General features: G+C 43.3%; 1 protein-coding gene across 1 annotated transcript in view; it reads right to left on the bottom strand.

Moving 5' to 3' along the window:
- The window catches only part of HSD17B2 (hydroxysteroid 17-beta dehydrogenase 2), a 63,394-nt gene extending 40,771 nt beyond the window's left edge, over window positions 1-22,623 (bottom strand). The window contains exon 1 of the mRNA XM_002826689.3: window positions 22,144-22,623. Coding sequence (XP_002826735.2) covers window positions 22,144-22,405 — 262 coding nt within the window. The 5' untranslated portion in view covers window positions 22,406-22,623. The remainder of the gene's footprint in view (window positions 1-22,143) is intronic.
- Window positions 22,624-23,203: the final 580 nt, after the last annotated feature.

The following is a 23,203-nucleotide window of genomic DNA, read 5'->3' as shown; positions in this document are numbered from 1 at the left end:
ACCTGGGCCCAGGAGGTTGAGGCTGCAGTGAGCATGCTCACACTGCTGCACTCCAGCCTGGGCGACAGAGCAAGACCCTGTCCCCCCCAAAAAAAATTAACATTAACAACAACAATCTTACGTTAGTATGATGTAGTTACATCTTCTACAATTAATGACCCAATATTGATACATTATTATTAACTGAATTCTATGCTTTATTCAGATTGCGTTATTTTTACCTAATGTCCTTTTTCTGCTGTAGGATCCTGTTCAGGACATTGTGTTACATTTAGTGATCCTGTCTGCTTAGACTCCTGTGGGCTATGACAGGTTCTCAGACCTGACATAGTTGACGTAGTTGATAGTTTGAAGGCGTGCTCATCACGGATTTTGTAGAATGCCTCTCTATTTGAATTTGTCTGATGCTTTTCTCCTGATTAGACTGGGATTATAGGTTTAGGGGAAGAAGATCACAGAGGTAAAATGCCATTTCATCACATCACATCACATTAAGGGTACATAGCACCCATGTGACTTAAGACTGCTGCTGATGTTGACCTGGAAGATGTTGACCTGGATGAAGTAGTGTTCATCAGTTTTCTCCACTACACAGTTGCTTTTTCCCCTTCCCAAGCTGTACGCTTTGAAAGGAGGCCATTGTGCACAGGCCACATTTAAAAACTGGGGAGTTAGGCTGGGCGCGGTGGCTCACGCCTGTAATCCCAGCCCTTTGGGAGGCCGAAGCGGGTGGATCACGAGGTCAGGAGATCGAGACCATCCTGGCCAACATGGTGAAACCCCGTCTCTACTAAAAACACAAAAAGTAGCCAGGCATGTTGATGCGCGCCTGTAGTCCCAGCTATTCAGGAGGCTAAAGCAGGAGAATCGCTTGAACCTGGGAGGCGGAGCTTGCAGTGAGATCGTGCCGCTGCACTCCAGCCTGGTGACAGAGGGGGACTCTCTCTCAAAAAAAAAAAAAAGAAAAGAGAAAGTGGGGAGTTATGCTCTTCCTTCTTTAGGGTGGAATAGCTCTATAAATTATCTGGAATTCTGCACTGGAGATTTATCTCTTCTCCCTCGCTTATTAGTTTGTTCAATCACTTATTTGTATCAGTTTGGACTCATGAATATTGATTTTATACTTTGGGTTATGGCTTACTACTTTATTTATTGTGTTGCTCTAACTCTTCCAGCTTTGGCTATTTAGAGCTTCCAGTTGGCTCCCATAAAAGTGTACATTTTTTCCCATCTTACAGGTGAGGAAACCAAGCTTCAGAAAGAATATAAAAAGTTTCCAGCCTCACCCAAGTAAAAAAGCAGAGGTGCAATTTGAACCCTACGTCCATAAGATTCTAAGGCACCTGTTTGTTTGGTTGGTTGGTTGTTTTTGTTTGTTTGTATTTCCTGTCTAACACATTCTCTCTGAATATAGTCAACTTCTGTGAATCAATGACTAGTGTATATTTCATCTATCATTGTGAATAGGCAATAGCATTTTTGAGGTTACCAATCTGCTAGGTATTATACAATATAGAGAAACTTAATCAGCACCCAGGTTAAGAAATGGAACATCACCAGCTCACCAGAGATCTCTCTTGTATCTCCTTTCAGTTGTCCCCACCCCTCATAGGTTACCACGATCCTGACTTATAACAGCATAGATCCGTTTTACCTGATTTTTGTTTTAAATAAATGGAATTAGGTATCGGTCCTCTTTGTGGCTGGCTTCTTTTGTTCATTCTCCTATGTTTTCCTGTGGTTTGGTTAATAGAAATTTTTTGTAAATGTTCCAACCATGTATTTCACAAGAATTGCTACAAGTAAAGTAACACTTGTAAAAACACGTTAAGCAACTACATAAAAAGTAAATTTACTTAAGATTAGCATAACACAAAAAAGAGAAAACTAACCAGAGATACAACTAATTTACCCCACTATCCCAAGGTCCCTTTTATCATTATCTAAGGCTTTATCTAAGTAGGGCAGCCTTACTAATGTCCCTTTTTTCATGGGAAAGATGCTTCCTGGCTGACAGGACGTCATTCTTGCCAACACATGACCAAAAACTCACTCAGCCGCTTCCAAAATATAATGGTACAAGATGCAACTTGCCAAACTTGAATAAAATCCAAGATGGCTGTGATTTACAGTTTTCTATTTTCTGTTTCATTGCTAATTACCACCATTGACCTAGTTCTTTACAAAAGAGATGACAAACCGGGCCAGCTGACCCTTCTCATGCCACTATGGACACTGTTCAATCAAATCACCTCTCCTTAGAATCTACTCTCCCCAGTACTCCTCACCAACCATAGAGGAAACCAATTTGCCACCCTCACTCACACCAGAGCATTGTGTTATTTTCTAGTTGGATCCACGCTTCTATTGCATGGTTTTCCAGTTGAATGCAGGCGTCTCATTTCTGCTCCATTCTTACCACATCTCTCCCCAACTCATGAACCTGCTCTGACACCCACTTGTCTGATGGGTAATGGATACAGTACGCTGTCTGGATGTCAATAACTCCTATCATTTGCCCACTCCAGGGAAGTTTCCTACATTTCCCAAACTTGGGACATACCTTCTATTCTACTTGGGCTGATTTCTTAATCATCTCACATATGTGCTGCTTACTCCATCCTGTGTGTTCCTGCCTATTCATTACCTCATTCTTTCAATAGCTCTTTGTTAAGCATGTGCCATGTACTCTTCTACATCATGGGGACACGGCAACATGTAAAACCATCCAAGTCCCCATCCCATGGAGCTTAGCTTGTAGGGGGTGATGGGAGACATTCGATAAGGAAATGTATTGGCGTCAGGTGGGAATGGGTGTTTGCAACAGAATAGTGACTGGGTGCCAGGATGCCATGTTCAGGGACAGCAACTCTGAGTGGGTAGCAGCCGAACAGCTATCCCAGGGAAGGGTGCACCAGGCACAGGGCAGAGCAGGTGCAAAGACTCTCAGACGGGAAAATAATTCTCAGTCAAAGAGCAGAGAGGCCATTTTAACCAAAGCAGAACAAGCAAAGAGAATAAAAGGAGCTAAACTACAGCAGTAGTTCAAGGCCAGTCCATGTGGCCTTTAAGTCAGTGATTTTCGTTCCCCCCCCCCCCCCCAGGGAATATTTGACATGTCTGGAGACATTTTTGGTTGTAAAAACAGGGATGGGCTACTGACATCTGGTGAGGCCAGGGAGCTGCTAAACATTCCAAAATGCATAGAACAGACCCCACCACAAAGAACCATCTGGCCTCAAATGTTAAGAGAGCCGAGGTTAAGAAATTCTGCTTTCAGCCATGGGGAAGACTGTGAGTTTTATTGTAAAATGTGACGAGAGATATCATCAGAAAGTTTTGAACCAAGGTGTGACTTGAGTTGACTTAGGTTTAAAAAAAAAAATAGAAATATTTCTATTGGACAGCACCCTTCCCTTTCTGCTAAAGACACTAGTGGGGAAAGAGAAAAAAAATGACATCCCAAAGAGATGAAGTGGGAGTGGGGACAGAAAGCAACATTTCTGGAGGCTAGGAAATCAAGTTGGTGGAAATGGCTAAGTGGTATGTTAAGAATAGGGCAGGGCTGAGCTTGGTGGCTCACGCCTGTAATCCCATCACTTTGGGAGGCTGAGGCAGGTGGATAACTTGAGGTCAGGAGTTTGAGGCCAGCCTGGGCAACATGGTGAAACCCTATCTCTACTGAAAATGCAAAAATTAGCCAGCTGTGGTGGCACACACCTGTAGTCCCAGCTACTTGGGAGGCTGAAGCAGGAGAATCACTTGAACCTGGGAGGCGGAAGTTGCAGTGAGCCAAGATCATACCACTACTCCAGCTGGGTGACAGAGCGAGACTCTGTCTCAAAAAAAAAAGTTAGATTTGAAAAAGAATGTGGCAGTCTAATATTTACAATGTCTGTGATGACAGAGGAGCCGTGAATTTTCTGGAAATTCATATTACTTTCATCTGATCTATATGCGTGGCTTTTCTTTCTTTCTTTCTTTTTTTTTTTTTTTCAATATGTGGGTTAAGGTTACGTGATTAAGGAGAAAGCGTTCTTACATGTTTGGGCTGATAGCAGAGTAAAGAATGAGAGATGAGAGTTCATCTTCACTAGAAATCACAGCCAGAAGTGACTTGGAGAAAGACAAGCTTGGGAATTTGTAAACATGCTGTGGAAGGCATGGATAGACCTGCCTTAGGTCATCATGTAAGGACTCCAGCACATGATCTCTTGACTTAATGAGCATGATGACCTTAACTGATATCTGAATCACTTTATCAGGAACAACTGCTTATTAAATAAAACTGATAATGAACTTCTATCTATGGTTATGCATTCTATGTTAGAACTTCTTTACATAATACAAGAGGGAGATGCTCTACCAGTCCAGTACCATCCATGTCCAGTGTTGTTTGAGCTCCCCAGCAGCAACACAAGATAAAGCTTTCTTTCCACGGACAGCAGCACACAAAGTCTTCTCTATGCACAGTCTCAGAGTTGATAGAACATCTTTAGAGGTCAACCACAACCAAAGAGTTTAATCAATTCACTGAGCTTCTCTCTGCCCCCCATGCTGGGCTGGGTGCTACAGGTACAATGGTGACCAAGATGGACACAGTTCTTGGCCTCAAGGTCTTATAGTCTAGTGGAGAACTCAGAGTCCATGGCTAGCGCTATGAACTTTCCCCAATCCTGCTAAACTTATCATTGGTTATGTCGGTATTTTTTATCTTAGTTTTCAATCTCTGCTACTTTAAAAATAAATAAATTAATTAATAATAAAAAATAAATAAAAATTAAAACTCGGGAGAATGAAAAATGATGATATTTCAGTCTTCTCTTTTCATTTCTGTAGACTCTGCAGGGGTGTATCAATTGTAGTTTGCTTGGGATGTGCGCCTCTTCCAAATCTTCTCTACCTGTAAGACTTTTGGTTTGGCTTTTTCCCCTGCAGTCTAGGTGACTCTGATCACCAATTCCCTGATGTACGTGGGCTGCTTCTGTTGACTTCTGCATTTTCCATGCAGCCAAAGCCTGTGCTACCAGAAAAAAAGTTCTTAGCAACTTTTAGCTAATAAGTGCTATAGTTGGAATGTGTTCCCCAAATTTCATGTGTAGTAAACTTAATCGACAAATTCATATGTTGATAGCATTGAGAGGTGGAGCCTTTGGGAGATAATTAGGACTAGATAAGGTCATAATGGAGCCCCCAAGAGGGGGCTGGTGGCTTTATAAGAAGAGGAAGAGAGACCTAAGCTGGCATGCTCTTGCCCTCTTACCATATGATGCCCTCCACCATGTTATGATGCAGAAAGAAAGAGCAATGCCAGTACCATGCTCTTCGGTTTTTCAGCCTCCAGAAATGTGAGTGAATAAATTTCTGTTGTTTTAAGGCACCCAGTTTGTTCTACTTTGTTACAGCAGTTCCAGGAGACCAATAAAGTGAACTACCCCTCTCCTACTACATGTGATCTTCAGTAGACTGCCCAACACTGCCCAAGCTAAGAGAAAGGATGCTTTTTCCCTGGATTGTGAGTTTTGAGCATAAAAAAACAGAGAGATGGGCAAGACCTAGATTCAGGGCCTAGCTTTGTCATTTACTCTCCTAGTGGGACTAGGAAAAGCTAGTTCAAGGGAAATGCATGCCCAGGGTCTAGCCTTCTCTAGAGAGTTTCTGAGCGGGTAGAAAACCTCAAGGAATGCTCCCTGAGGGAGACTCATGCTATGAGCAAACTAGAACTCACTGACAATTCCATTCACAGCACCCTCTCACTAGAAACATTTGGATACATGACAGTTCGCTTGCTCTGACCAAGGAGGAACAGCTGCCCACACTCAGTTCCCTGGGTCTAAGAGACAGTCAGACAATATCTTTGTTAAATTCATTATTTGCAAAGGCCTGGGCAGAAGACCAAAACAGAAAAAGAGGTAAGAGGATCCAGGCGTAGCTTCTCAATTTTTGGCAACCCAGAATGCCCATCCGAACAACAGAGAGGGGCACAGCCTCCCCAGTCCCACAGCCCACCAAGGAAGGACCTGGGATTGCTCATTTTTCCAGGGACCAACCCCTATAAGAATAGTCTCAGCAAACTACCTACAAGACTGTCATCAAATCTCGGATGCAACTTGATCCCTGGTCATACACCACACAGACGTTATTTCCTGAGCACCTGTGATGTGGTGGGCACTGTATAAGGCACTGAGGGCACAGTGTGATCCTATCCTTGGTGATGGCGAGCCCTTGATAGAGACCTGCACCAGGTGCCAAGGGCACATGAAGAAGCATCCAAAGCCCATGGGGTCTGGGAGAGAGCAGGGAAGATTACTCAGTTAAGCAAACTCTCAAAAGTAGTATCCCCATTTTACAGATTGGTAATCTGAGGCTCTGATATGTTAATTATTGGACCTAGGTCACACACCAAGCAGCTGGCAGGGCTGAGAAGCTGCAACTAACTGATTCCAAAGTCCATGCTCTTTTTTTCTTTTTTTATTTTACTTTAAGTTCCGGATACATGGGCAGAACGTACAGGTTTGTTACATAGCTGTATGTGTGGCATGGTGGTTTGCTTCACCTATCAACTCGTCACCCTAGTGTTAAGCCCTGCATGCATTAGCTATTTGTCCTGATACTTTCCCTCCCCTCACCCTCACCCCCACCCCGATAGGCCCCGATGTGTGCTGTTCCTCTCTCTGTGTCCATATGTTCTCATAGTTCAGTTCCCACTTAAGAGTGAGAACATGCGGTATTTGGTTTTCTGTTCCTGTGTTAGTTTGCCGAGGATGATGGCTTCCAGCTTCATCCATGTCTCTGCAAGCGGCATTATCTCATTCCTTTTTAGTCCATGCTCTTTTTGCGCTGCTAGATAATCTCACCAACCCTGGCGGGAAGGCATTTGCCTGCCTAGCAGTCTTCGTTTGCTCATGCATTCATTCATGCATGCACGCATTTCCTCAACACAAGTTTATTAAGCATCTACTGCATACCAGGAGCCGTACGCAATGCTGTTATTACAGAATTGAATGAAATAGTCAAGATAGTCTAGTGGGACTATGACACAGATATTTACTAGATAAATATTCAATTTCAAGGTGAGAAAAGTTCTATGAAAGTAACAAATAGGATATGAAGATTGAGAAATACACCTGGAGACTTAAAGCCTGGAGAACAGAGAATACCTGTTCAAGAAGTTAATATTTAAGCTAGTAGTTATCAATTGGCAGGGATTTTGTCCTCATGAGGCATTTGGCATTGTCTAGAGACATTTTTTCTTATCACGACTGGGGAGCAGATTATTGTGTTATCCAGTGAGTAGAGACTAAACATCCTATAATGTACGGAAAAGCCCCAACGACAAAGAAATTTTCCAGCCCCATATGTCAATAGTGCCAACATTTAAAAAAAAAAAAACCATGACTACAAGCAGTTAATTGTCATCTCTTAGACTAAGACACGAAGGTGAAGAAGAAGCCAGCCTGTAAAGGGTGGAGGAAAAAGCATTCCAGGTGAAAAGAACAGTACATGGAAAGACTTTAGAGCTTGGTGCTTCAAGCTAACCAGCAGGGGAGAGAGGTGCGGGATCTGGGGGCTCAGATTCCACAGGGCCTTCTGGTCTTGGGCAAAAGTTTGGGTTTGAATTCTCTACAGCAGAAAGCCTTTGATGGGTCGTAAGCCAGAAAAGGACACTCAACCTACTCTGCAGAGAACAAGTTAAAGAGACAAAAGTGGAATCCCAGAGGCCAGGGAGTAGCCCTAGAACAAATGACGGTAGCTTTGACTACATCAGAAGCAGGGGAGGTGACGAGCCGTGCACATATCTAGGTGCACTTGGAAAGTAATAGCCTCAGCACTGAGAACGAATTGTATATGGGTGGGCAGGGGAGGAGATGGGCAGAGAAATGAGAATGAAGGGGAGCTCTTGGGATTCTGGTCTGTACAGAGTGCTGGGTAGTGCAGCTCACAAAGGTGGGGAACCCTGAGCAAGGGCCAGATAGGGAAGGGTCCCAAATCAAGAACTCAGTTTCAAGCATATAAAGCCTGAGACATCCAGTGGAACTGGGTACATAAGGTGTTGGAGACAGAAATCGTTTATACAAGATTTTGAGCTGTGGTTCATTCGTAAAGTAGGGCTGGCTATCCATTAGCTTCACCTGAGATGGAGGCTCTCTAAAGAAACACCAATGCCCAGGCACATGCCTTAGATCAGGTAAACTTGAGCTTTGGGAGTGGGTGCCCAAGCATCATTATTTTTTAAAAGCCCCAAGGTGATTCTGACACACAGTGACAGTTGATATCGACAAGATTCGTGAAGCTGTCCCAAGGTGGAGACCTTCTCTGTATGCATGCAGCCCCACTATGGGGCTGAGAAGCCTCACCTTTGTGCCTTACCAAAGGAACTGTCTCTAGTTTGTGTCTATTTAAAAATTCCATCTCTGCTGCTTCAGTGGTTGGCTGAAGTCTACCTGTCAAAACAATGAACTGCTTGTAGTCTTGGGTTCTTGTGTTACCTGCAGTTCCAGACCTTTTGTTCCAAGCCTCTCTTGTTTACGGCAATGTCAATCTCCTGATAAAGCCCCAGGGCTGTTTCCTCTCTTTCATTCTTTGGGGGACAGAATGTTTGCAATCTCTTTTGTGAACTTTCTTTCCAAAATGCTCACAGCATCTTCTGATACCTTGTACTCAAAGCAGGAGATACATTCAGACCTGGCCTATTCTTCAAGGTGCAGTTCAATCTCCATTCCCTTTATTATTATGGGGCACCCATGATGTGACTTGCTTTGTACCTGGCACTTGGGGAAACCATGATCCACATGAATGACATGACCCCTCACCTAGGACAAAGTGTCTCAACCTCAGAGCTATTGACATTTGAGGTCAGGTAATTTTTTTGTGGTAGGGGCTGTCCTTTGCATTATAGAATGTTCAGTGGCATCCTGGCCTCAACACTCAATACCTGTAGCACCTTGTTACTTCCCCCTACCCTATAGGTTTTGACAACCAAAAATATCTCCAGAATTGCCAAATATTCCCCTAGGTAGCCAAATTGCTCCCAGTAAAGAACAACTGCTTGAGAGGGAAGAGTATATTAAATAAATAGTCACAGAGAATGCTGATAAAGAATATGAAAGGGTCATAAAACAGGAGAGATGTAATTGAACAGAGACATATAAGCTCAACATGGGACTACCTGTTCCAGCCCAGAAAGTAGCCAGGATTATTTTCGTCATAATGAGTTCTCTGGTTACTTTATTGTCCTTTGTCTTCTTTGATTTCCTACAGCAGCATTCACTGTTTGTGTACTATGCAGCCAGGCACAACACAAAGCATTTGGCATGCTCATTTCATTTTATTCTCATAACTATTCCACTGACTACAAGCAGTGCATTGTCACATCTTATACAACTACCCTATAACCAACACTGGCACCACAAACAATTGAAGATTTCCTATATAAGTAAATTGCCTTTCTAACCAATTGCATGTCATATTAGTCTTGCAAACTAGAACAAAGCTGAGACATCTATATGTCCACTTTTTCTTTATCTCTTAAGCAACAGCCTCCTAGTTCATCAGTTATCACAATCCTTTTTGTACTATTAATGTCTCTTCTTCAAGTCCTTCCTTCTGGATCTCCAAATCACTCTGCAAATTTCTCTCTTCCACCAAATTTTTTCTTTTGATCTTCTTGTTCCCTGGAGCTAATTCCCCATCTTCTCCTTCTGTTTTCCACCAAAATTCTCAAATTTTCAGACTTGCTCACTAACATCATCTCCTTGCTGCCTTTGCACTGGGACTCCTTCCTGTACCCTTTCCTGAAAGAATTCTCTCTAATCAGTATCCCCAAGGCAGTGAATGCAGAGCTATCGGCTCATCTCATTCACTCTCTCCTCCATACTGGATGTTGTTTGTAACTATTTTCCTTGGAACCCTACACCACCCAGTTCTCCCTTCCACCTCCTATCCTATAGGTATGAGTGGACCCCACCGCCCGGTGCCCTGTCCTAATCTCTGTCTACACTCGTCTCTCGGGTATCTTTTTAGGTTTCAGAGCTTCATTTGTCCTACCTATGTGGAAGATTAACCTAATTTTATCTTCCATCTTGGGCTGTTTCTTGGATTTTAGCCTCATTTCTCCAATTTAATTTGGACACCACCACCTGAATACAATCTTGGCATGTCAAATTCAACATGTCTCAAACAAAAGGTATTATATTTTTCGCAAAGTCAGCTCCTCTTCCTCAGTCTCGCAAGACCTATGGTTTCTCTTCATTGTAAAAATCACCCTCAGACCCTCAGAATCATTCTCTACGTTCCCTTGTCTATGCATTCATTCCTTGAGATTGTTGTGGGCACCATGTTTTTCACTGGGGCCATAGTGCCTCCATGCATGGAGCTCATGGTCCATCTGGAAACCCAGGAAGTCAAAAGAGGAATCAGAAAGGGCATTGATGAGAGCCATGATAGGGAGAGTCCAATGTGCAGTGGGTCTCTCCTTTTCTTCTCTGCCTAGGTCCAATGAGACAGCAAGTCCTACAGGGCTTCCTTCATAAAGTCCCTCCAGTTGGCTGCTTGCTCTTCCAACTCATGGCCTCTACCCCAGTCTCCTACATGCTCTTGCCTCTTCTCACTTCTGCCCACTTCTCTGAACTCTCACACATTATACTGTCCTGCAATATCCTGGCTTCTTGCCTACCTGCTCCTCTATACTGCAAGTTGATTCAATGTCATGAACGCATGCTATTTGCCACTGTATTCCCAGTACCAGGCAGAGTTGCTCAATAAGTGTTGGTGAAATAATGAATGAATGGATTCTGATCCCCTTTCCACACTGCTAATCAGAGTTCTTTTTTAAAACCCTCCTATGTCATTGTCTTCTTCTCTAGCTCTTCCCTAAAATTCATTCTTTAACAACATACCAGGTAGGTTCTGAAGTAGTAATCTAGAGGTAGTCAGGTAACAACCCCCGGGCATGACTGGGAATATCTGGAAAACAGTGACAAGCTTCATGAGCACAGGGCACTTATGATTGCTCACTGGAGAAGTGCCACCCCTGCTAATGGAGGGAGATCAGGAAGTTCCTGGCTGTTCAGTCTTTAATGTTCTCTGGTGCTATGGGGTAAGGAGTTCTCTTTCTTAAGGAATGAAAGTCAGCTTTGCCATAAGATTCTGTGTCTGAATTCAGAAGGTGCTTGGGTCAGCTTAGCAGGTCTGAAAAAGATGGCAGCCAATGCCCTTTTCCCTCAAGGGGAGCACACTTACCATCTACCTGTCTGCACTGCTTATATTATCTCCTTGAGCTAAAAGACCTGCATTTGAATTCCAGCACTGCCAATTACTTATTTGTCACTTGGCCTTAGTTATGTAAACTCTTGAAAAACCTCAATTTCTTCATCGTTGAGTGGGGTTAATAATAAAAGCCATTTCATCAATATCTGGACCATGATCACTCTAGAATATGGGTATTGAGTATACTGTGTACATTGGCTCCTCTTGTGTACACTTAAAGCTTTTCATAATTTCTTTTTCCATATCAGCTCACTGCAACATCTGACTCCCAGGTTCAAGCGATCCTCCTGCCTCAGCCTCCCGAGTAGCTGGGATTACAGGTGCCCAACACCATGCCCAGCTAATTTTTGTATTTTTGGTAGATATGGGGTTTCACCATGTTGCTCAGTCTAGTGTTGAACTCCTGGGCTCAAGTGATCTGCCTGCCTCAGCCTCCCAAAGTGCTGGGATTACAGGCGTGAGCCACCGTGCCTGGCCCATAATATTTTTTTAAATTATCTTATAAGGTGTTTGTAAGAATTAAATGAAATTAGGCATGGAAAGTGCTCCTTACAGTGTCTGACACATAGGAAGCCTCTGATACAAGGTGGTTCTCCATAGCACAGTCACACCACTATCCTGGCCATGAGGGTTTTGGGGCACTGAGATCATCTTATCCATTCATTGGTTTGTTGCGTTATGTCTTCCTCCACTAGAACTAAGTTTCATGAGGCAGGGCCTTATTCTGTTTTTGCTCCACACTGTATCTCAAGTGTGTATAGTAGGCAATTGGTACTGAAAACATGAGCTGTGAAAACAACCAGCTTCGGCCCCAGCCACGGCTCACATCAATCACACATCCTGCTCCCAGTCAGCACCCTTCGCTCCCCACCTAAGAGGTAATGCCCTGCCTCATAGAGAGATGGGGACTCAGGAGGAAACGCAACGGGCGAACAGTTTGCCTAGAGCAAAGGTCTTCACAATCCAGCACCTCCCAAAGACTCTCTGTAACAGAAGAACCAAAAAGACAGCTCAGGGTAAATTATCAGGACTGAGAAGAATCAGGAGAGAAAACTCAAGAGGCTAGAGTGGTCCCAGCAGAAGCTCTCAATGAGGTCAGAGCTTAAAAGGGCATGAACCAAAGGTAGACAGCACAGAGCCAAGAGTCTCAACATTGGAGAAGCATCTGTCAGTGAAAACTGGGATTAAGCTGAGACCTGCAAAGCAAGTCTGCTACAAAAAGAGGGCTTGCTAGCCAAGAAACAGTAAGAATGCAAAAGAACAAAGGAGCAGGGCACCATTGTATGAGGCTGATGAGGCACATTGATGAATGGCCCAGAAGGCAGAACTCTCATCGCCTATATTCCTTTTGTCTCCTTTGCCAAGGGGATTACTGAACTGGAAAAGATAGAAAATAGGTAAAAATCATTATATTTTATGAAGCAGCTACTATGTATCAGGCAGCAATATATATTCACAATCTTGCTTAATCCTTAGAAGAGATATCAATCATGATTCCACTTTATATGTGAGAAAAATTAACCTCATAGAGGTGAAGCAGCTTTCTCATGAGTGCAGAGCTAGTGAGTAGTCTAATATCTTCATTTAGATACTGTATATCTTAAGATGGAAGCTTACGATGGATGGGGGGCTCACGGGGGGTAAACAGCCCAGCGCTGACCCCATTTAAGTTCACAGTCAAACCTCCCTGGACCATTTTCATACCAGCTGCAGTTTAGACACAGCATCCGCTATTCAGAGAGTCGATTTTCTTTTCTTTTTTCTCTTTTCTTTTTTTTTTTTTTTTTTTTTGGACAGAGTTTTACTCTGTCACCCAAGCTGGAGTGCAGTGGTGTGATCTCGGCTCACTGCAACCTCTGCCTCTCATGTTCAAGCGATTTTCCTGTCTCAGCCTCCTGAGTAGAGTAGCCGGGATTACAGGTGCACACCACCACGCCCCACTAATTTTTGTATTTTTAGTAGAGATTTGGTTTCGCCCTGTTGGCCGGGCTGGTCTCGAACTCCTGACCTCAGGTGATCTGCCCACCTTGGCCTCCCAAGGTGCTGAGATTACAAGCGTGAGCCACCATGCCCAGCCAGAAGTGTTGGTTTTCTGAACCTAGTGTGGCAGGGGAACATTTCTTCCCCACTTCCTATGCCGTCTGCAATATGGAGGGATACCTTTCAGTGTGACGTTCCTGGCCCCTCTGGTTCCTCTACCCTCCTCCCACCAGGGAGGTAGAGCAAAGTATCTGATTGGTGAGTTTGGCAGAAAGAATTGGACATGAACATTTTGCCTGGTGCAAAGGTCTTTTCTCTCTCTAGCAGGAGAACCAAATGACAACTCGGAGGAAATGATCAGGACTGAGAAGGAGAGGAGAAAATCCAAGAGGCCAGACCCTCACGTGGACCCTGTCCTCTCTTCCTTACAACCTCCCAGCCTATAAACACCTGTGCTAAGCCCAGCTGCCCAGTCCAGGCCCCATCTGTGGGTGAGGCCTGAGACTTTTCGACCTTGCCTTGGCTGAGCAACGTTATTACCACATGCCTAAGACCCGTGCTCCAATGCATCTATCAGGAATAAAGCTGATGTCTTAAGCCCCTGTCTCATTTCTCCATTGGTTCAGAATTCAGGGGAAATTCTGTTTAGGGACTGACCCCACCAAACAAAGCAACAGCATCTGGTGAAGAACCCTGCATTTGTTCTGATTTAATTTCACCTCATTTAGTTCCAGTTGGGTTTGTATTGCTCATACCAAGATGGTATGTTATATTAACTCTGAGTCAACAGCTCAGAGGAATGTCAAGAAAGAAACTGGAAATGGTTCAGAGGAGGCTAAATAGAATGATGAATGTTCTGGAAACTAGGCCATGGGAGGAACGGTAAAAGGAATGAGAAGATTTAGTTCAAAGAAGATTTGACTCTGATATGATGCAGTCCACATGTTTCAAGGGAAATCATGCAAAATAATACTTTAATTAGATTATGTGACTTCCAAGAGCAGAGTTAACTTCAAGGGAAGAATATTTCGTTCATTATAAGGAAGATATTTACAACCATTAGCATTGTATAAAAATGAAGTAACTTCCACCAATAGGGGGTCAACTCCCTGTCACTGGGATTATTCAAAACCCCAGTGGATGAAATGGGATGATCCTGAAAAGGGGGTTCAGGTGTTGGGAAATGGTTGAGTCTGAAATAAAGTTTATCTATATGATTTTTATAAACCCTAAAGTGGCTGAGTGAGCTGTTCTTGGCTCCTCACCCCTTTCCCCCCAATATCACAAGTGACCTGAAACAAGGAGGGCAGGCCAGGGGAGACCCCTTGCATGTGGCCAGATCCTGCCTGGGGAGCCCCAGTCCCCACATCGCACTGGCTAATGAGAGGGAACATGGAAGGCTCAAAACTCTATGTGCTCCACTAGGGAAAAGCTTGGCCCAAGAGGAACGTCTTTTTCCCCTCATCCTTCCTTGAAGGAGTCTGTGATAGCCTGACTAAGAAGACAGAGGCCCTGATAGCAAAGTAACCCACAGAAATGATGTCAAGAGATGCAACTGCATAAGCAAGAGAAAAATTTCTTCTCTGCCTGCTCCTCTCTGCAGGAACCAGAGCAGAAGTTGAAAGCTAACATTTGGCCACAAGAATGTGTTCTGTTTGATCTATGGGATTGTTTAAAATATAAGAAAGAGACCAGATGCAGTGGCTTACATCTGTAATCCCAGCAATTTAGGAGGCCGAGGCAGGTGGATTAGCTGAGGTCAGGAGTTCGAGACCAGCCTGACCAACATGGTGACATCCCATCTCTACTAAAAATACAAAATTAGCTGGGCATGGTGGTAAGTGCCTATAATCCCAGCTACTTGGGAGGCTGAGGCAGGAGAATTGCTTGAACCCAGGAGGAGGAGGTTGCAGTGAGCCGAGATTGTGCCATTGCACTCCAGCTTCGGTAACAAGACCAAAACTCCTTCTCAAAAAGTAATAAACAAATAAAATAAAATGTAAGAAAGAAATCATTGCCTACTTGTTTTAAATGGGAGATTTCACACACAAAGATCCACAATTTTCTGTTTCCCCTTGAATACCACAAAAATGGCAAAGTGGTAATAATTGACTGGAAGTAGGAAGCAGCTGCCTTCTCTAGTCATGGGGTATGTGCTCCAGTTTGCATGGAACTTACCACCCTCCACCAAGTTCTAGACACTGAGGCCAAATGCAATAGTTCCGGCTCACGCCTGTCATCCCAGCATTGTGCGAAGCCAGGCGCGGTGGCTCGTGCCTGTCATCCCAGCACTGTGGGAGCCTGGGCGTGGTGGTTCACGCCTGTAATCCCAGCACTTTGGGAGGCCGAGGCGGGAAGATCACTTGAGGTCAGGGGTTCAAGCCCAGCCTGGTCAACATGGTGAAACCCCCTCTCTACTAAAAAATACAAAAATTAGCTAGGCATGGTGGCGGGCCCCTGTAATCCCAGCTACTCAGGAGGCTGAGGCAAAAAGAATTGCTTGAACCTGGAAGGCAGAGATTGCAGTGAACCAAGATCGCACCACTGCACTCCAGCCTGGGCGACAGAGAGAGACTCTGTGCATAAAAAATTTAAAAAAAAAAAAAAGAAAAGAAAAGAAAGGGGAAAGGATCAGGAGAGGAGATGATAAATTTGTTTTAAAACATGCCAAATTTAAAGTTTCAGGCTAAAATTCTGGAAATACGAGTCATAAGAGTCATAATAAGGAGGTCATAAGAATGTCAGGTATGCAAAACCACGATTTGCCAGTCCTCTCACAGAGGAGATAATTGATACCACAGGAGCAGGTATGACTTTGCTGCTGGGTAGGGAATACAGCCATATAAGAAGGTGGAGTAAAGACAGAGTCAGAGATTACCTTGGAGGAAGTGTAGGAAGAAGAACCCGGAAGAGTCAAAGGACAAAGAAGCATGGAAATGCAGCTCCTGCAAGGCTAACGAGGCCATGAAAAGAAAGAAAATATGGTCGGCAGTGCTGGAGCAGAAGTCAAGCTCTGGTGATTAGAAGGACACCAGTGACCCTTAGAGAGCAGTTTCAGCAGCCTGGTGGAAGCCAGTGGATGTTCTATTTGTGCCACATCTTGGGTAAGCAGGAGCACGCTTAGAGCCAAGTCAGCACAAAGCCTTGTCCAGGGCAAGCCAACAATTAAGTCACTACAGAACAATGGAGCTTCCAACAGCTCAGCCATGTCACTCTGCCCTTTTTATGCAAATCACCCCAGCAAAAAGAACAGCAAAGATAAGTACCTAAGTGAGTGGGCAGATTGGGACAATCCTATTGTGTCCAACTAATGACCATGAAAAGGAGAGGACGTTTCACCAACATAGTTGGTTCACTCACTACGCATTCACTCATTAACATTGTGTTAGGCCTAACGTGCTGAGAGACTGAGAAGAGGCACATGGTCATAAAAAGAGATCTGGTTCCTGCCTTCAAGCTGCTTGCAGTATAGTTGGCATGGATTTCCATGCCGTCAGAATACTCCCCAATCAAAACACTCCATTATAATGCCTGATACAATCATTGTTCAAACTTTCACAAAATTACCTGGGTTAACAATACCTTTTTTATGCTTCCCTGTGGTAGGTAAAGGTAAAACTTAAACCACATGATAAGTGGGGACATTTGTTCATGTAAAAATCATCTGGTAGACTGGATTATAGACTCACTAAGGGCCATCCTTTAAACATCCACCATCACTTTGTTGCTCATGTTTCTCCAGCATCTATCTACAAATCTAACCAAGTTCTATTTCATTATTTCCAACTTCCAGTGACACTTCACTTGAACTGCCCTTCACTGCTCTCAGACTCAGTTCTGAAGTCACGCTTAGCACATGGCATCTCTCAAATCATCACCCTCTGCAAACATCCCTAGCCCTGTCTATGGTACCCTTATTTCATCGTCCCTCATAAGCATCTTCTACACCCAATAAATTGCCAAGCTCTGTATTAAGCAGAGTCATGGGCACATAATAGACGTTCAATATTTACTGGTTGATTGAGTGGACACGTTTTATATCCTGGGTAACGTTTGTGGGCTAATACCAACTATGGATCTAACACTTCTAATCACAGTGGTTAAGAGGATGGCTTTTGGTGAGAGATGCATCTGATCTGGGTTTAGTCCAATCTCGGCTATGTAGTAGCTCAGCGACTTTGGACACATTTCCTTGTTTACAAATGTTAATTATTAGGGTTGTGAGAATCAAATATAAAATGCATGTAAAGGTCAGAGCACAGAGATGTTATTTCTCTTAGTCTCTTAGTCCACTGTCAATGTTTATCCATGTAAATAATCTAACGTGAAATCCAAAGGAGTCCAAACCCCAAGATGATACCCACGGTATTCAACTTGAGAACCTTATTTGGACTATTCAATAATTGCAAGAAGGGATCATCACTCACCTGAGACCCTTTCTTGTGAGCATAAAATATTTTCACTGAAAACAGATCTTACTTCTCCTCCTGGATCCATTCTCCAATATATCCAGTTTTGAAAATTTCGATTAAAAATTATCTAATGCAGCACGCTTTATTGAGTGCTAGCTGTATTCATTGTAGCTACTTAACCAATTAGGCTGGAATACCTTCCCACTTTCCCCCTAGAAAACTAATTTTAGATTCTTAACAAGGTCCCTCTTTTTTTGTCAAGCTTTCCCCAGCCCCACACACAAGACCTGTGTCTGCCTGGGATCCACTTTGGGAATGAACCTGGAGGTTTCTTATGTGCCCCATCACACAGCCACAGTTGGGTGTGGCCATGTCTTCCCCAGTGGTACATGAAGCCCTGAGGTGTCTGCTCTGTACACAGTAGATGCTGAATCAGTACTCAATATTTGAGATGGTTGAGAAAGACTGGAGGGGGCAAGATGAAAGGCTAGAGGATAGAAGATTAAAGTTACCTGTGCATCTCCTGCCAAGCTTAGAGGGTAGGCTGAGAAGGACAATGCGCAACCTCAGAAGAGGGGGAAGGAACTCCAGTGAATGTGTGTCCAAGATGAAGGAAAAGCAGGAATTTTGATCCCATCACTTGACAGTAATTGCATGGTCTTAAAATTTTCTTCCCCCTTTGCTTCTGGAAAATGCATGGCACATACTGGGCCCTCAATGAATATTTATTGAGTGAATACATGAATGCTTCTTCTCTCTGTTTGTCAACGTTTTCTTTTGTTCTTTTTCTTCCTTCATGTTCTTCCTAACTACTCAACCTTTCCCCTCACCACTCCAATACAGTCATTCTCTCTCTCTCTCTCTCATCTGCTAACTCCATCTATAGTAGTATAACATATGTAGGGGTGTGTGTGTGTTTGTGCGTGTGCATGTGTGTGTGTGTATTATTTTCCATTTACAGAGGAGAAAACAGAGTCCCAAAATCCAAAACCAAGCACCAAAGTTTACACAGCTGTCCACACAGCTAGTAATAAAAATGCAGCAAATAAGATCCTATTCCTCCAGAACCCTCCCACTGTTGTGTGCATCAATCCATGGTGCACTTTGACTCCCAGCAGCCAGCACCTGCAATTCTTTCCCCAAAGGGCCAGAACCCATTTTGCCAGCCAGTGTCCACATGGTGCCAGAAGTGCATGGAATTAAGTCTCTCCTCCTGCCCACAACCAAGGAGGAAGAGGGGTGACTGCCCTTAACTAATGATTGACTGGTGTGAAGGCATAAAGACTACAGCTCTCCAGTCCCCAATCAGCACAGCTCTGATGAGTGATCCACACCACCCCACGTCCACCGAGGGTGATCAAGCCCAAGTGATCCTCAGAGGACTTCTCAATGTCGCACCCTTACCTGGCTTCTTCCTTTTCCCTGCCCATCTTCTCTGGAAACCCTCCTAATAAATCTTTCCCACAAATCCTCACAGAAAGCACTGCCTCTGGGGACCTAGCCTAAGTCAAGGTAGATGCAGGATTCAAACCCAAGCCTGTCTGTCTTCAAAGTCTTTTCCCACTATGTTGTGGTTGAGATTTTATTACAATCGTGTTGGTCTGCTCTTTGTTCATTTTACAGTTATACATTTAAAATGCATCATACAACCCTGTCTCTACTAAAAATACAAAAATTAGCCAGGCGTGGTAGTACGTGCCTGTAATCCCAGCTACTTGAGAAGCTGAGGCAGGAGAATCACTTGAACCCGGGAGGCAGAGGTTGCAGTGAGCTGAGATCATGCCACTGCACTCCAGCCTGGGCAACAGAGTGAGACCCCATCTCAAAAAATAAAATAAAATAAAATAAAATGCATCACACATACATTTTAAAAATTTGAATGGCCACTGTGGTTTCAGGTATCTTGAAGACAAATATGTATTCAAACACTCTATGCTTGCTTACTTTTTCTTACTATAATTATATTGTCTCTGAGGCAACAGACTTTCGAACATCTTAGCAAAATGAAATAAAGGGCTCAAAGGGGAGAAAAAGGTTATTTTTTTAACTTGTCTCTGTAATTGCCTCTCGCCTGGGTCCATAATTAAATACAAACCAAAAGGAGCTTTAGCTGTTTTGTGTTCTCTTTTAAGTATTTTTATTGTATGAGTAATGTAATCACACTAGAGAAATTTGAAATCCAGGGGAGAAAAAAACACGCAAATACTCTAATCCAACCATTAACCAACTATTTCCTTTATAAACTATTTCCTTTCATTTACATACTATTTCCAGTACACTAATACAACCATATACAAACTATTTTCTTCCAGCTGTTATCACAGCTTTTTGCCCAGCCCAGAGATCTATGCATTTGACGTGGCTGTAGACTTGTTCCAACCCTGGGGTTTCCTGTGTGTTTTCCTTTGTCCCAAGCAGTTTTCCATGTAACACAGTTCTTGTGGCTGTCATTTTTAATGGTTGCACATTGTTATCCCCAGAGGATGTACCATATATTATCACCCTTTTTGTTGCTTTTGATATTTAATATTAATCTTAATTAAATAATAAGATTGTGTTGAATGTGCCATTTTGGTTTTGCTTCTACTCTTTTTTTCATATTTCAGATTATGTCTTTAAAATAAATTTCCAAGACTTTAATTATCAGATAAAGGAACCACATGTATGGTTTTGATGTACACTGACACATTTTTCTCCGGTCCTGCCCCACCAAAATGCATGCTAATCTATGTTATCACAAGCCAATGTGGAACAAAGGTTATTCCAAACTCAGCGTGGCTTCTTCATTCTTTAAAGAGTTCTGGTCTAACAAAATGAATTCATTTTAAATTTCTCGATTTCATACAAAGGTCTTGAAACCTTGTCTAGAATGGTATGAGCACATAGCATTCCTCATAAAAATGACAGAGAACTTGAAAATAACAACGTGAAAGTGACATTTCAGTCATCCTTAAATATATGTAGTGCTCATCTTAATTCTAAGCTTTCTTCATTGCCATAAGCATTTCATGCAGGGATTAGTCCTTGAGCTTGAGTTGCCTAATTGATTCAATCATCCTCACTCAACATTAAAGGCACGGCACCTTTCAGTGGCTGATGTGGGCTCACTGAGTTGGGCACATATTTTGTGAGCATTAATTAACACCTGCATCTTGAAATGCAGAGGATAAAGAATGTTGACAAAATAAACAAGCAAGAAGGGATTCGCATTTTCTCAGCTACCCTGTGGTTTGCCTGAGCTCATCCTAAGTTTTCATAACAGAACAGGACACAGAATAGGAAAATTGAGACTCTCTTTCAAATTTCACCGATAAGCCATTTAAGAATCCTAGTAAAAAAGTGGAAAATCCAGCCAGACTCCCAGATACATGATTCCAGGTGACATGCTTGCAGATAAACATCCCATTGACTGAATTTTCTCCCTTTAAACTTTCAAAAATTAATTTAAAGAAGCTTGTTTTCTGTGGCTTGTCAAACCCCCAACAAGCACCAATTTGCATTTTGTTTCAAGAAAGCATTTTACTTTAACCCAATAACAAAGTCTGTTTCTCTGCAAATTGTCAAGCCCCAGATTTTCTCCCAACCACATCCCCATCCCATTCTTGCCTTCACCCTGAGGATCATGATCAGAGGGGTGATGATCTCCCACAAATGATTCCACAGCTGCTTTTTTTTTTATTTGGCAGGGCTTTTTGGGTTAGGATAACGATGGATAATCCTAATTACAGCCCTATCCAAGCTTAAACTCCATAACCAAACAAAAATTTTACAACTCAGAGAAATTTAATTTGGCCTCACACTTGCAATGGGGAAACACACACACATACACACACACACATACACACACACACACAAAGAAGGGAAAAACTGGCAGCTCAGCTAACAGGCAACTGAATGTTGGACACGATGCCAAGTTGGTCCAATTAAGAAACATTAGAGGTCTAATGAGGAACAGTTCAGACAGGACACAAGGTTCTTGACAGCAGCCAAGCAAACTGCAAAGTCTCCAGCTCAGGTAAGTGAATCCCTTCAACATTTCAAAACAGCAAGGGACAAGTAGAACTTGGCTTGTAAGCGTTCTTGCATACCTACAGAAGAAGAGTCCAGGTGGAGAAGCTGGCCAAACATTGATGTCAGAACAAAAGTCCATTTAAGCCTAAAAAACAATCTATGGGACATTCCTGGATACAATAGAACACATGAAATATTGCCATTTTGCCTATTAATATTTATTCCTGGGAAATTAACAAAATCATTCTCTGGGTGCACTTCATCCTCTCCTTCCCTCCCACTACCAGCCCCTTCAAATGCACCTCCTGGAAAAAACGGAACCAAAACAATGTCATGAAAAATACTTGGGTGAGAGCTTTCATTTACTCCATGCCAAGTATTTGATTTTTAAGCCAGATTTGACAAAGTCCTGCTAAGGCAAAGCAAGTTTCAGATCATACCCTCAGTGAGAATTGTAGCACCGTCTGCTTACCTGTCACCAGGACTGCCTTCTGATCCACAGGTAACAACTCTTGGCCAGATAAGTAAGTATACATGAGGAAACATGACACCGAGAAGAGGATCAAGCCCCAAAAAGGGGACAGGATGAGCAGGCAGACTGCACAGAGGCCTGCCAGGCAGACCATCCAGCTCCACGGCTGCCCCGAGCTCTTGTATTTGCAAAATACTGTCCCACATAGTACAGTGGGGACAGCCAGGCAGATCCATGCTGTGTCCGAGAAGAAAGTGCTCATTCTCAGTGACTCGCTGCACCTTCAAGTGCTCAGGGCCAGTGAGTCTAGCGGGCAAAGGCTGGCTGGAGGCAGCCTGAGTTATGTGAACAGAGAGTCAAGAAGGGAGGGGAGAAAGCAGCCCCAGCCCCTTTCGACTGAGCATAGATTAAGCATAATCATATTCCCAGTGGGTAATTTAAACCAGTGTGCACTTCAACATAAATACCAAGGCACTTCCTATTTGACCGCTCTCCCCCCTCCCCACCCCCTGCATACACAACATATGCACATACTCACCCACAAACACACACCTTCTATTTTTTTTTAATGACAGTCTACCTCTGGAGCGATGACTAATTGGATAATAATTGACAGAATTTGAACTGCATGGAGAATAACAGGAAGATCCTCTAGCTCACAGGAAAATACTGTCTTCTTCAAGAGCCTGCAGCGTGTCTGGGTGCTGAGTCCTTTTTCTGACTCAGGAGTGAATGAGTGTGTGTGTGTGTGTGTGTGTGTGTGTGTGTGTGTGTGTGTGCATGCATGCATATAAATATAGGCAATCGATGAAGTTTGGAAAATAGATTCTGGAAGGGAAGGCACCTCTGATCTGGTCCATAGCTTCAGGACTCCAACAAATCCCAACTGAGGCAGGCTGAAGGGTTGGATGGAGAGGGATATGAGAGTAAAGGAAGACGTTCCTTGGCAGAGGAAAGTGCTTTGGTCTTGCCTGAGTGGAAACATGCCAGGGAGAGATAATAATGACAATTAACTAATAGTGGCTAATATCTATTGGTAGTTTTTTGTGGCAGAGGCTGT

Source organism: Pongo abelii, chromosome 18 (genome assembly GCF_028885655.2).
Source record: "Pongo abelii isolate AG06213 chromosome 18, NHGRI_mPonAbe1-v2.0_pri, whole genome shotgun sequence".
Taxonomy (NCBI): Eukaryota; Metazoa; Chordata; class Mammalia; order Primates; family Hominidae; genus Pongo; species Pongo abelii.
Note: the sequence above shows the minus strand (reverse complement) of the source record. Positions and strands in the feature narration are given on the sequence as shown.